This window comes from Cryptomeria japonica, chromosome 4 (assembly GCF_030272615.1).
Source record: "Cryptomeria japonica chromosome 4, Sugi_1.0, whole genome shotgun sequence".
In the NCBI taxonomy this organism is placed as follows: Eukaryota; Viridiplantae; Streptophyta; class Pinopsida; order Cupressales; family Cupressaceae; genus Cryptomeria; species Cryptomeria japonica.
In genome coordinates, this window is record NC_081408.1 from 724149922 (window position 1) to 724165338 (window position 15417).

At 35.9% G+C, this 15417-nt stretch overlaps 1 protein-coding gene across 3 annotated transcripts in view; it reads left to right on the forward strand.

Annotated features, from left to right (window-relative positions):
* Nucleotides 1-15417, forward strand: part of LOC131027470 (isoleucine--tRNA ligase, cytoplasmic) — a 150382-nt gene that overhangs the window by 17656 nt on the left and 117309 nt on the right. For all 3 annotated transcript variants that reach the window (XM_057957549.2, XM_057957551.2, XM_057957550.2), the window contains exon 5: nt 4943-5184. In XM_057957549.2, the coding sequence (XP_057813532.1) occupies nt 4943-5184 (242 nt within the window). The remainder of the gene's footprint in view (nt 1-4942; nt 5185-15417) is intronic.

Here is a 15417-nt window from a genome sequence, read left to right on the forward strand (position 1 = left end):
GGAAATTTGGAAATAGTTGCGAGATTTGCATGAGACGTCAGATAAAAGAAGGGCCTTCTTCTTGAAGAATATGTTGTTCTTGATCACGAAGAGGCGTTAAAGCTTGCCAAGAATCCTGTCTTCCACGAGCATACCAAACATGTGGAGCTTCATTGTCATTTCATTTGGCAACTTGTAGAAGATGGATTAGTGATGTTGCAGTATGTTCCAATTGAGTACTATATTGCATACATTTTTACGAAGTCCTTGAGTCTTGACAAATTTGTGAAATTTCTAGACAAACTTGATGTAGTTAGTATTGGTGTGAATAAGGTCTTGTACCTATTAAAGTGTTGTGCCTAGCTAGTTCATGGTAGGGGACTTATTTACAAGTCTTGAGTTAACTTAGGTGTTAGTTGTAATTTTAGTTAAAGTCATTTAATAGTTTGGCACTTTAGTTGTCTCATTACATAGGATTAAGACGCATGTCATAATCTTGTCTAATCCTATGTCTCAATCATAGTACTTGGAGATGCCAAAGATTGGTATCAGTACCGGTACGACTAATTTTCAAAAATAGGAGATGCTATTTTTTCAACGTAATTTAATAATTTCCAAAAAATACTAATAGTCAAGGCAATTTCTTTTTAGACCATTATAATGACTAGAAATCAATCATACAACTGTTATGTCTCTCACAAAAAGTCTACATAGTTAGTAAATGCAATCACTATAACTTTGCATGGGTTTTTGTATCATCTAGAATATAAGCATGAAACATTATGCAAGCTTATTTTATTTATTTGTCTTCCTTTTTCACCTTTTGATGAGTTTTGCCCTAAGTTTTTTTGGTAGGAGATGTCAATTTCTGTTTGGGAGACTTCGGAGAAGGTGACCAAAAGAACTCTGTGCGTTGAGACATTTATGGGGCCATTTTTGGTACTAGAGACACGCCTCCGTCTCCATCTCCGAAACATGTATCAAGGGGTGGGAGATGTGTCTCCGAGTTACCATGTTCTCAACCTTGTCTTTGTAAGCAAGGCCATCTCGTTGTATAGTTCATATTCAAGTTTTCAACCAATATTCAATCGATCAATCTTGCACTGTTGAAGCAAGCTACGCTTGCCATTTTTTCTCTTGTGGAAGATATTTTGGTCTAGCAGCTGATCTTGGGGGTGTTGAGGGGTCACCATTAACTCCTATAGATAGTAGATTGACAATCAAGAGAGGGTATTAAAGTAATATTGTAATATTAGTTTATAATGGTCAATTTAGTTATTAAGATATAGACTTTATGAATATTCTTTATTCCTTTAGTTGTCATCTTCTTTCTTTGTTGTTGATCTTGTCTTTTTTTGATAAATCGTCTCTTATTTAAGGAGACTTTCGCTCTTTTGTTAACATAGAATTTGTTGGTAATCATTCTCTGTGTTATTACTTTCCGTAATATTTTTGCTATATTTGTGAATAACACGATGTACAAGATTATAAAAATAAAAAAGACAATGGTAGGAAGTTTGAAAGATATTCTCACCCATAACCTTTTGTAGGAGCAAAGATGGCATTGTAAAAGGTAAGAAGATATTGGATAGGTTAATTATAACCAATGAATTGCTGCAGTCTTTAAAGTAGATTAAGGATAAAGATGTGCTTATTAATCTCAAATTCTCAATATTAACAATGTGTAGTACATTGTGGATTGCATATTTTTAAGAGATGAATTTAGCACCTTTAATTTCTCTAAAGAATGTTGTGCTTGAATTTCGAGTTGGACAGTTTTTGGAAATGTATCCTAGTAGACTTCTTCCAGGGGTCTAGGGGGTTTGTCAAGGAGACCCAATCAAAGAGCAAGAGTTAACAAGAAAAATGGATCCTGTATCCAACCTTTGGTTTATGGACAAGACTGTTTTCTTAAAAAATTGCAGAATTCTAAAAGGCTGATTCATCAAAGAGATTCTAGATAAATACTCTATTGTTGAAATGTTGTCATTGATGTCATTCATGGACAGTGATCTGATGACAAACAGCATTCATGGACAGCGATCTAATGACAAACAGCATTCATGGACAGCAATCTAATCACAGAAATTAAATATGAGGAAGACCATGATTTGGTTCATGCTTACAAGTGACTATACACAGTAATGTATAAAGCAGTATTTAACATATTCATAATGAGCAGTATTCTTATAAGTGGTTGATTATAGAGCAAGCCCAATAATGAAAAATTATAATGATCACTATTAAAGAAATAGTGATTTATTCTATCTTCCAAAACGATGGTCAACTAAGAGAATTTTAAAACTATCAAAAGGAAAAGGTGTGATGTCAAAGCAGATCGAAAAGAAATATTTTGTTACGAAGAGGTGTGGCTGGGTCAAAAAAACGACGGTGCATGAAAAACATATTTTGTCAGTTTCTAATGAAGAGGTTTATAACATTAGTTATGGTTGTTAATAATCTTAAAAAAACTTTGGGTTAATAAGAAGAGGTGTCTTTTCAATAAGTAATAGATATGTCACTTCAATGACATATATATATATATATATATATATATATATATATATATATATATATATATATATATATATATATATATATATATATATATATATAGGTTGAAATAAGTTTGGTGAGATTGGAGTAAGGTGAAAGAATTGAGAGATTGAAAATAACACGAACAGATCTCTGGTCTGAGTTATGTCAGTATAGAGACAGAAAATCCCATGGAGAACTTGTGAAGTGTTTACAGCAAAACTATAGAATGTTTGGTGCAGATAGTAAAAGAGAAATTGTGAGAATTTTTTTATGACAGATGTTGAAAGACATAGTAAGCATTAGTAATCAGACTTTTGGCAGAACTTGGGTGAAAAATATATATCGAATTGTAAAAGGGGTTGGCACCTCTAAGTTGAATGAGGTGTTGGTGCCTCTAAGTTGAATGAGGGGTTGGTGCCTTTACAAATTGTAAAAATATTATTTATACAAATTAATCTATTTAGAGCTTACATACATACTATGTACTTGTGTTATTTGAATTTAAGTTGTTGATAAAATAACACTCTGAGCAATGTATCTGTGCTTAAAAGTAAAAAATATATACATCTAATATTGGGGTGAGCAGAAAACAGAGATGTCAGAAAGCTTGGGTTTTGAAATGGGGAATCTCCTGGGCAAGTACTTGGGTGTCTCCACTTACAGTGGTGCTAGTAGAAAGTGGCTTTGGGATTATTTGTTGGCAAAGATTGCTACAAATTTTGCCATCATGTAGAAGCAAATGTGATGATTGAGTTTGGAAGGCAGAATTACTCTCCCAAGTTCCAAAACCTTTACAAGAAGGCTAGTGATCATGAAGAATTTTTATGGCAAAGAGCAATCAATGACAGAAATATCCTATTGATCGAGTGACGAAAAGCATGCCAACCAAACACAATGGTTTGATCTGGACAAAAAGACTTGGAAAAACAAAATGCTATGACGGGTAAAAAGCTCACTTGGAATTTATTTCATAGGAGTCTTAACAATAGTGTAGGAGCCTAAGGGAAGTATCTGGATTAAGTTATTTAACTGGTTCCAATTATTAACAACTATCTGCTCTTTGGCACAAACCTCATGATTTCGTTTCCACATCTTGGAGTATCAATTTTAAATTATGGATTAATACAACCTTATCTACCAATAAAATGGTGGCAGATCACACAACTCCTACAAAGTCATTATGCTTAAACTTGGTGCATTATGGGACGAAGCAGTGAAATATTGATCTTTGGAAGTGTACAATATCTGATCATTTTCACACATCTGCAGATTCGAACTTTATAGTGTTGCGTTCTTTAACTGATAGTGTTTACAAAAATCTGCATATCCTGGTTTACAACTTTTTTTTTTGTCTTTATTATCTTGGTAATGGTTCACCTGAAAAGACATATACTTCCTACCTTGATGTGTGCTATCATGGACAACAATTACTTGATTTTCACCTCGTAGTGTACAGTCTGTAGACAGGTTCTGAAGACCCTGACCACTACTGAGCTTTGTCATGACATTTTATTTTGTTTGTGTGGACTACTATTAATTCAAACAATTGTAGTTTCAATCATGCATCTTTTATGGCTTTAATTATTTTGATTATTGCTAATATAAATTATTATTAAGCTTGCAAAATTTCTTTTCCTGTTATCAGGTATATCAAATTAGCTGCAGCATATGCTGCAGTGCATGCTGACTTCTTTGTTTCAAGTCCTTTATTTTATTGTGTATGTTCTGTATACTTCGCATTTTTATTAGCCCTTATAGATGCACGCTCAAAAAAAAAATGTATTTTTGCCCTTGTGATAGTTTGTCTGTCCACGGTTTTATATCCATTATATTATAATACCTCTTAGCTTTTTCCTCTATTGATGTGCCCATAAATATTTGCAGATGGATTAGGGTTAAGAACAACTGCAAACAATCTTATTGTAAGTGAACAGTGAATTATTATAGTGAGTGAGTGCTCTTTTTGCTGGGCTTTTTCTCGAAAGGGTTTCCCAGCTTAAAATCTCTTGTTATACATGAGCATGTCATTATTTCTTTAATTTTAATTTTCTTCTACCGTATTTAAGATTCTAATAGCATTGCTTGTCTTGTGATAGTTTTGTTAGTATTTTTTTCTTCGGATTTGGCTATTTACCTGAACAAGCCTTATTGTTTTGTGTGAAATTATTTTCTTTCATAAGTGACTGTTAGAAGATGAATTTTATTATATTTAATTAAATCTATAAATATTATAAAGAAAAAAGCAATTGGCAAATGGGTATAATAACTCAAGAGAAGGTAGTAATGATAAAGATAAAAAATCAGCAAGCTTACAATTTGTATGTGTTGAGTGTGATGCCATAAAATTAATTTTGTTCTCAGGCTTCTGTGTATCAAATTAAACTGGGGTTAGTTAGCTATTTCTAATGTTGAAAGCAATGAGCAGGTCAGAAACAAGACAACAGGGGCAGTATACATTCTTGCGGTGTCTCGCTTATCTCAGCTGCCAGCAAAGAAGGTAAAAGCAGATGTTTCTAATGGCCCTCACTCAAAATCAAAAGATTCAGGATCAAAAGCAGAAGGCAAGCCAAAAGGTCCTCAGGAGGCAAAAAGAGGAGGACTTGCATTGGATGCTAATTCATATGAATTGCTGGAGACATTTAAGGGCTCTGTTCTGGTTGGTAAAAAGTGAGTCTTGCAAGTACCTCAAAATTTTATCATTTGCAGAAATTTTTATCTTTCTTGAAATTAAAAGTAGTTATATAATGAAAACAATGAATTGTCCTGTTAAGCAAGTGACACAAGCTCAGCAGCTTGAGAAGTTGAAAGGGTTTTTTTAGAATTTTTAAAATATCTAATGCCTTATATAATACTCAACTAAAATCCAAATTTTGCACAAGGTCTGGCTGCTGTCAAGTGAAGTGTTAACTTATTATGTACGCACGTTGTAATGAATAAGATGTATAATTGTTGGCACCCTTCCCTATACATGACTTTTCTTTGTGTCAGAAACCTAAATTATTATTCTGTGTGTTCATATGTCCTTTGAGAGATATACCGAGATAACATGCCACAAACATTGTAATGAATAAGATGTATAAAAGTAAACTAGTCCAGTAATTTGGCATCTCTAAAAGATTAAAATTGCTTAGCCTATTTCAATTTGTTGATCCAACTCATTTCTAAGGTTATGGAGTTTTTACCCCTAAATTCAATGCTGATCTAAAAGGATCCTCTTTCAGTGCAGGATGGGAAGTTGTAAATAGCAAGAAGCATAGTAATCTGTATTTCAGCATTTAACAATTTTTATGCTTAATATTTGGAATTTATTGAATTTCAAAATATTGAATTTGCTGATTTATCTGTGCTTTTGGGATGACTAAAATCAACCCTATAACACGTTAAAGAAGAATTGCTGAAAAATTATGTAACTGCAGTTTTTAATTAGCATTGCATTCATCTAATTTTTCCTCGCTTCATTTTTACTCATCTTTATACAGCCTCTCATCCATTTTAATTTTGAGCTCTGCTATCATCTTTTTCCTTCTCATGTGCTTGATATTTCATGTAGCAACCTCTCACAAATTCTCTGAAAACCAAACCAGAAATACTAAAGGGGGGGGGGGGGGGGGGGTTGAAAAAGCAGATCAAACAATCACAAGAATGACACAGAGTTTATCTTGTGGAAAAACCTCTCGGGTAAAAAACCACGGCACAAAATAGCTATCATATTCAAAATGGGCACCGACCCTAATTACAATGGAGAGCACCAACTCTCTGTTCAACTGAAGCACCAACTCCAGACTGTGTTCAAAAACAAATTTTGATAAACCTTTTCTAGGATAGTCTGAATAGAATTGTCAATGATGTACTGCAATACATTATATCCTTCATGAGGACAGCCTTTCCTTTCTAGTTTATACCGTTCATACTAAGAGAAGAACCCCCATTTACAACTCAGAATTTATTCTCAGATTTGAACAACTTGAAAATGCCACATCTAAAATACACACAGAAAGCTGTATATTTTTTTCCGACTCACTTCTGAAGTAATCTTTTTCTATATCAGTAACTCATAAAACATAATCCCTCATACTGCTTTATACTCCATAATTGAATTTTAATATCGTAGTATCTCAACACGAGTTTTCAAAAACTCAACACTAGAGTCGATCTCCTGTATTACTGTTACTATCTCACTGTTTTTAACACTTATCTTATCATCAAAAATCAACACTTCACAATACCAACAGCGAAAACGTTTGTTTTTTCACACTTCTCTTTAAACGTACTGCAATATTTTGAAAAATGGACCCAGCTATTTTTTATTTGCCACACCAAAAATTTCAAAGAATAATCTAACATTAAATTTGATACACCCACATACAAGCAAAACATTTCTGTTGTTTTTAAACAACCACCCTGACATAACTTAGCAGAAGAAAAACGTTTTTCAGCTCTGAAGATTCCACAAAGAAAACAGCACACACTCATTTCCATTCGATTCTGTAAATGATTGACAGCAAATAAAATGCCTGTAGCAGCCCAATTGTCACAGCAAACAAACAAGGCGATACTGTTTCTTTTACATCGAACACCAACATTCAGAAAAGAAGCAAACAAAAATACATGGCACCCATCTGATACATTTAAAAACGTCTTGGAGTTAAAAACATGTCAAATACTTCCAAAGCAAGCCAGTAAAGGTCAAAGTGAAGTTTCAGTTCCGTTTTTTAATCTGTGCAGAAAAATGACTCCCAAAAGTAAGAATATTACCATGTTTGATTTGTCCATATGGCACATAAACATATAATGCACAGCTGCAAATGAGATACCGTTTCTGTTTTCTTTCTGATTCTTATGTAACTATGATGATAATTTTTTTTTTTTAAAGGCCACGTGTCCACCGTACCCCACCACTGTAGTTTATGAACACTTGCAAAACTGCCAAAGCTCAACATGTAAAACGAAAACACTTGTTCTAAAAATATGTCGATGTGAGACACTTTTAAAACCATACAAGTCAAATTCAGAAAATCTAAAATAAAGATGTGTCTTAAAAGCTGACAAATATGCTGATGTAGACACACAAGCAGGCACCTTAATCAACCAAGTAGACAAGTAGGCACCTCAAGCTCATCAAGCTGCTCAATTCTCTGACAATCAAACAATCTTGACATCAATGCCAATATACTCAACATTCTCTGTAGCCACCAGCGTTATTTAGGCATTCGGAGAGACATCTGCGCTGGTTTGGTACAGATAGTTACACTTTCAGGGTTATTCGAGGGAGATATTCTACTTCCTTCAGCTTCCTCATGCTCATTATTGCATATTCAATCTCAGCCTAAGGGCTTTCTTTTCTTGCATTCTCCTTATGGTTCATTTCATATTGGTAGTTTCAGGGGTCTTAATGAAAAGTAGGTTTCGCAAGTTTAGATTAAGGGTACAGTAATGTTGCATTAAAAATAGCATTGAATTTAAATATTAAGTTTAAATTGTAAAGATGTTTTTTGTGTTTTTCATGATAAACCTGTAAGGTCCAGAAGCCAAAGTAACAAAAAAGGGCTACATCCCAGGATGCTGGTGTCATCACAACAACCAGGTCCACAGTCATATTCTGACAAAAATTTCTAGACCAGCTGAAAAAATGTAGGTTTTAGCCATACCAGCCAAATATAGGCTGCTACAAACAACATAAATTAAACAAAGACAATCAACTAAACCCCAACTAAAATATAACCCCACTACTCAACTGTAATACCGCCCAACCTGTCCAAAGCACCAAACTAAAAAACAGAACTCACAGTGCCTGTCTAGGCATTCCACAGAAATAGAGATGGAGGCCGAGTAAAATTATGCAGATTGCATGCATCTCATAATCACCCCTTTGCATTTTGCACATAAAGAAACACTACCAGGTGGAGTCAGCACCTCAACAAAATCACAGAGATTCAAAAAGGCTAGAATAGCCTGTGCAGGCAGCCTCACCTTCACCCCCTTTGCAATCTCTTACACTGCCCTCTGCAAACATTGATGCTGCTGCCTGTGTAATGTCCCCACTTTGAAATAGGATTTAATAATAAATAATAATAATGAAATTTAAAATACAAAAGAATAAAAATAACATTTAAATTAAAATATAATAAAAATTTAACTAAGTTAATGAATGGTAAAAAGACATGAAATGAAAAGTTGTGTCTCCCTCGAACATGGGATATAAAGGGAGAAGACAACCTCATTTGAGAGGGGGTACAGAGCAGAAAAGAAAGAAGGAAGCATGCGAATCAAGGAAGAGTCAAACGTAAGAAGGAAGGAATGGGAAGTGAATAAGGAAGTGACTCTTCCAAAGGAAGGCAAAAAATATGAAAGGTTGTGACTCTTTCAAAGGGTGGTGAGTGTGAAAGGTTCTGACTCATTCGAAGGGCAGGCATGTTGAAGGGGTGCGGCTTCTCCCTCACAATGGAAGATATAAAGGGAAGGTGGTCTCATTTGAGGAGGGGGAAAAAAGGAAGAAACATCAGATGAAAACAATATAATAATTTGCGCTTATAATATTTATGCACTTACAATGTTTATACATTTATAAACTACTTTCTTGGAATAATCTAATATCCATGCACTTCATATCTTTGCAAACATGCTCTATGTATGTCGATAATAAAGATAATGCTGCATAAAGTTTGTGTATTGTGATGCATAATTTGTATGTTATTGATGTCTCCAGTTGTGGTGGAGGGATAAGGGAAACAATAGGGGGAATGGTGAAAGATTCCTCACTAGGTATGGCGCCTCGTAAAGATGGTTAAGGACCACGAGACCACCTCGTGATGATGGTTAAGGATCATGAGGCGAAGGAGGATAAGGTCCTAACCTTGGGCCTAGGGTTGAGTCAAGGGCACCCTATAGCAATCTTCCCTCCAAACTCTTTAGGGGTTAGTTATTGAGGTAGACAAGAAAGGGGCTCCTCAATGATAAGGGGAGAGGAGAATAACATGATGAAGGGGAACGGTGTATAGGCTCCGCTAGGTACGCGACCTTATGGGTATGGTTAAGGATCACATGAGGCCAAGAGGGACGGTGTTTCCACTCTTGGGCCTAGGGCTGGAGATGTTTAGGGCACCTCATCATGACAATCCCATCTCTATCCTCGTTATGGTTGAGCCTATGAGATCATTTGGATTTATGTGCAATAAGTGGGTTTCTCCTTTAACCCTAGGGATGGACATATTAATGTTATAATTCTACATTATTATCTAACTTGATTGTGGGTAAGGATTATCTCTCTAACTAAGGTATTTTCCTTGTTTCATTTGGATTTTGTGAATTTAGGACAAATTGCAAGGTATTTACGAAAAGGGACAGTTAGCTTGGTTGCATGTAAATGGTCTAGAAGACTGATGTGGTAAACCTTTGATTGATGTGCCCTAGGTCCATCAATCAAAGGTTGAACTGTTTCTTCAATGTTGTTGTGAATCAAATATGATTTGACAACATTAAAAGCAACAAGGCACAAGTAAGTGTTTGGGCAGGGTCAAAAACATTCCTTTGCCTTGTGTGCCCCAAGTCCAACAATAAGTTTGCCATTAACAAACAAATTCCTACACAGGGAAACCTATCCATGTCTTTTGCTGACTCCCAAATGCTCAATGTCTCAGCTTGATATTTTTTAATTTTTTTTCCACATGCACCATGAAATCAATGATCATCTCCTCTCTAGAGACTCACTGCTTTCGCTTCTCTTTCTTAATGAAAATAGCTTCTTTCCTCTTCAAATTACTAGACCTTTGTGCTTTCCTAGAACTGTCAGCAGCTGAGGTTGCCATTGGTCACCAAACAGCTTACAACAAATGTGATTGATCTCGTTGTATTACAACACTTAACTCCTGATGCCACCTTCTCTAATGAATAAATGCCCCTTGCATATTGTGAATACACTCTATATACTTGTCCTTCATGTCTCATTACCTCAATACATGTGCAACTGCACCTACACATTATTGGAGCAAAGTGTAAACTTGTTTGAATATATGTTTAAGTTATATTATTTGTTAATTTGAGTTTGATATATATATATATATTTTTTGAAGTAATTGTGGTGCAAAGGGGGCCACACTCGAAGCATGGTGATAAGATTTCATAAATGAGAAGCAAAATACAAAAGATGGGGAAAATGACAAAAGACTTGTTACACGTTAAAATGCCAAGCATCTATTCACCCTACCTAGGCTGCATATTTGCTATCCATCTCATCTGCCCTATCATTAGTTGTTCACATCGTGATGGCCAATGGTTGAACTCTCAACCCATTCCTTGTTGCACCATAAACTCCTTCAAAAGCATGATCACCCATCACTTGGTGGCACTTAACCTCCACATTTGCTCTAGTCAACCAAATGATAAATGGTATCCATGGCCCATTGTAGGGCATTGTTAGGTTTGTACCATATGCCATTATTTGGTGCAAGGCCAATTCCAACCATTGCCATAGCTAAAATCTGTTGCATACTGGCGCACCAATGAGCTTTGACCATATTCACATTAGGAACCGCCATGTCTTCTCCTCCTTAGCCTCTCGCAGCCATGCCATTATCATAGATGCTATGTCTTAATTGCCTCGATATGTGTAGGTCGAGCTAAAAGATGTTTCACATAGTATGAGTTTGATTGCCTCCAATGCCTATGGTTTGACAATGTTGAAGTTTTTTTGCATTTTGTTGTTTGCCACCCTTCCCCTAAATGCCATCTGCTGATCCTTTACACTCAAATAAATTGTCGTTTCCATGGCGGATTGTGGGCTTTACCAAGTGCGTGAGAGAAGAATACATCTACCACATTTGCTTCCTAGCCGTTTGCAATAACTCCTAACATGCCCCACCCTATCAAACATTAATGGCTGTGCTCTTCAAGTATTACTTTCATCCTCTCTATGACCCGTTTGACTAGCTTGTCTGCCACGTGATTGCTTTCTCAGTTATGTGGGATACTTTGTCTTGACCAAAACCTCCCAAATTTTTGAAGTGAATTTTCTTAGCTTTTAACTTGGGGTGTCTTTGCGGCAAATGGCATTGATCATAATCAGTGAATTCCTTTCCAGATGCCTTTTAGTAAACCCCATTTACTTACACACTTGGATTCCTTTCCATGTCACTTGGAATTCAGCTTCATTGTTGGCACGTCTATTAGTTTCCTTGCTTCAACTACGAAAATCTTCCCTTCTTGGTCTATTACAACATAGCCTGCACCCAAAGACCTCGAGTTATGTCAGGAGACCGGACCAAGGTTCACCTTAACCCATTTGCCATTTGGAGGAACTCAACAACCATCCTCTCTTAGATTTGAAGTTGGATCAGTTCTACGAGTCCTAGGAATTTGAGTTTGATGTTAATTTGTCATTTAGTTCTATAATATAGTTTTAATACATTTACTATTAAGTTCAATTATATTTTAATTAGGTAACTTTAGTTTACTAATTAAATATTTAGTATACTAGATATACTTATTATAATAGTTTGGTTTTATAACCATATTTAGATGTGTTTATTGGATATGTTTAGTTCTATAATTATATTTTATGTTTTAAAAATAAATATTAAGATGTTATTTTTTTTAGTAATAGTAAATTACATTTGAAAATACCACTCAATTATCGAAATTAGTTGAGGGAATAATAATAAAAGTATTATTTTAAGAAATTAATATGGTATATTAAATTTGACTTATGTTTTTATCATTATTTACATTTAAAAATTCTCATATCAAGTTTCAAAAAGAAATATAATAAAAAATAGGGAAGAAGACCCCAAAAATACATGAGATAGGAGACCAAATCAAATAGGAGAAGGTAATTACCTTAATGTGCCTTGGTAACAAACCATAGGTCTATGAGCTAACCTATGCTTGGCTAGCCAAGTAGATAATTGACCTTGCATTTGATGACTATGTATTTTCAAAGTATCTGCATAAGATTTGACATTTTGAATGGAATAAAAAAAAATGATTATTCATTTGCTAGTAACTTATTTATTTTCAAAATTTTCCAAGGGCATGACATCATTGAAGTAGTGTTGATGTGTCTTTTGTACACGACCAAACACAAATAAAATACCAAAAGGTACCTTATCCTCTGTTGAATAAAGCTTCCCTGAATGCTGGAAATCTCACAAAAGGATCAATTGGAGTAGCTCCAAGGTTCTGATTGTAGGTTCTCTACATGCGGATAAGCTCTTGCAGTATGATGTGATTTTGCTGGAATCACAAGGGGACTTACATTCGATGACCTGAGCGTTTGATTTGCTTTGGATATCACTAGAACGTGGGTCTTTACTGATCCTTGATTTTAAAAAAGGGAAAAAAGGATAAGGGTTGGAGAGGAATCTAATTCTAACACTAAGAATGTAGGAGCAATGGATGACCTTTGATGAAACTCTAAGTAAGTCTTGCTTTGACATGCTAGGATCATCTCCACAAGGTTAGTGCGATGTTCTAAGGAAAGCTTAATGATGTTCAGATCACCGCTACAAGCATAGACACCGTCAGGTTGATGCATATCAATGAAGAAGCGATAATTGAAGTTAAGCTTAAGTTGAATGATTCCAGTTGACTACACAAGGCAAGTTTGTAATCAACAAACCGCTAGTAGTATGGATATACAAATTTCATCGTTGATCATACAAATTTCTTCCACTCATCTAATAACATGAAATCAAATTTGAGAATTATAGAGACCATGCAAATTGTTGAATCGACACATAGAATTCACCATTTCTTCAATGAAGTTTACAAGTCTTTTGCAACAATCTTGGCCTTCTCTTTCTACTCTACTCTAAAATGCTACTAATTATTGACTATTCTCTCTAACTATTTCCTATTCTCTGACTATTAACTATTAACCCTTTACAAATGAGGAGCCATGGCTTTATATAGAGAGCCCTTTACAAATTGACGGCTCTGATTGACTTAGAATCAATGGCTAGGATTAAAGGATAGAAACCCTAATTAGGGTTTGTTATAACAAACTTCCTTAGCCAATGAGAAAATTACATTCCAAGAGTGAGGACCAATAGGAAGCAGGCGTAGGTACACCGAAGTTTGTGCCGTCCCTGATGAGTCAGGTACATTGAATCTGGACATGCTGAGGTGGACCAATCCAACTGGAGGAAAAATGACTGGGATGCCACTTTGTTTGACGTTCGTGTCTTGGTTGATCCTCCTTTGTCTTTTGATGCGATGAATTATGTACCTCCTTGACTCCCATATGCTTGATGAGGCTTCCTTATTGTCAAGTGTTCTTTCTTTGGTAGCATACCTCGCCTTGAAGTGTCATTCTTCTTTGTCATCATGTGGTTTCTTCATGTGGTAGAATGAGGTCTTGAGGCTAGCTTGCAACTCCTCGAACACTTGAAGTCTTCCAACGCTTCAAAACACCTTGAGTCCTCCTTTATGCATCTGGGACGTCCTTGATGGTGATGGGCTTAGAATAGGTCGTCCTTGTCCTGGCCTGATTTTCTTTCACCTGCAACACAAACCAAAATTTGATTAAGTACACATGATATATTTATCTCACATAGCATTTTCTACCTTAAATCATCAACAAAAAGGCATTAGAATGAAATTCGTTCAAGATCCTCTCCAGGGATAGGCCCTATAAGAATTTCGCTCTGGACCCTTTGGAAGGGTTAGGAGAAAATTTTGACAAAGTTGCTCAATGTAACTCATTCTCAACATTACCTCACCAAGATCAAGTCATTAACCTCCAAAATTGCCAAGGAATAGGTTTTGCTCAAGGACCTAGGCAAAATATTAGACCACTTAGGAATTTCGCTTTGGACCCTTTGGAAGGGTCAGGAGCAAAATTTGCATTCTTGGCTCAAATTCTTCTCACTTTGTGACCATACTCGCTCAAATGCATGTCTAAGGATGCCCTCAATCTCAACCAATACCAAGCTTGATGCAAAATTGGAGCAAAATGGAGTTTTTAAGGATTTCGCTCTGGACCCTTTGGAAGGGTCAAGAGCGAAATTCCTGAATTAGGCTCAAATTCTATCATTTATTCTCTCCAAAATGCCTCCAAGACAAGCACATGCTAGCCTTATCTCCACCAAGGCCTAGGAATTCATACCTTGACCTTCATCATGGGTAGACTAGGTGATTTTGGGAATTTCGCTTTGGACCCTTTGGAAGGGTCAGTAGTGAAATTCTTGATTTGCTTGTTATCCTTCACCTAGATCTATCCTTCTCACTTTCTATACTTGGACTCTCATCTTTGGATCCCTCTCCCATACATGCAACACTTGCTTGACCCTCAAAATGGCTAGAAAGGAGAATTTCGCTAAAAATCATGGCCAGGAACAGGACCTATTTAGGATTTCGCTCTGGACCCTTTGGGAGGGTCAGGAGCGAAATCCTTGTCCTAGCTCAAAATCTTCATTTTTGGTGGCCAAAATCCATTCAAGGGCAATCCTAGGGGCATCTCCCAACTTATCTCATCTTGATCAAGACATTTTTTGACACAAAGTTTGGAAGATAGAATAGGTTTTAGGATTTTCGCTCTGGACCCTTTGGAAGGTTCAGGAGCGAAATCCTTGTTCTTGAGCTCATTCCTTCATTCTTCCACTTCAATTCACCTCAAAGGTCAAGGAAACGTTACTCCATTCCTCTCTAGGCCATAAAAACCAAAATTTTGACTTGTTTTGAAGGGGAAATAGATGATCTTAGGAATTTCGCTCTAGACCCTTTGGAAGGGTCAAGAGCGAAATCCTAGTTTTTGCTCAATTCCTTCACATCTCCAATCCTAGTTCACCCTGACCCACACTTGTCTTGGCATAAATTTGAGAGAAAAGAGAGGTTTTGGGGAATTTCGCTCTGGACCCTTTGGAAGGGTCTGGAGCGAAATTTAAGATTGAGGCTTGATTCTTCATT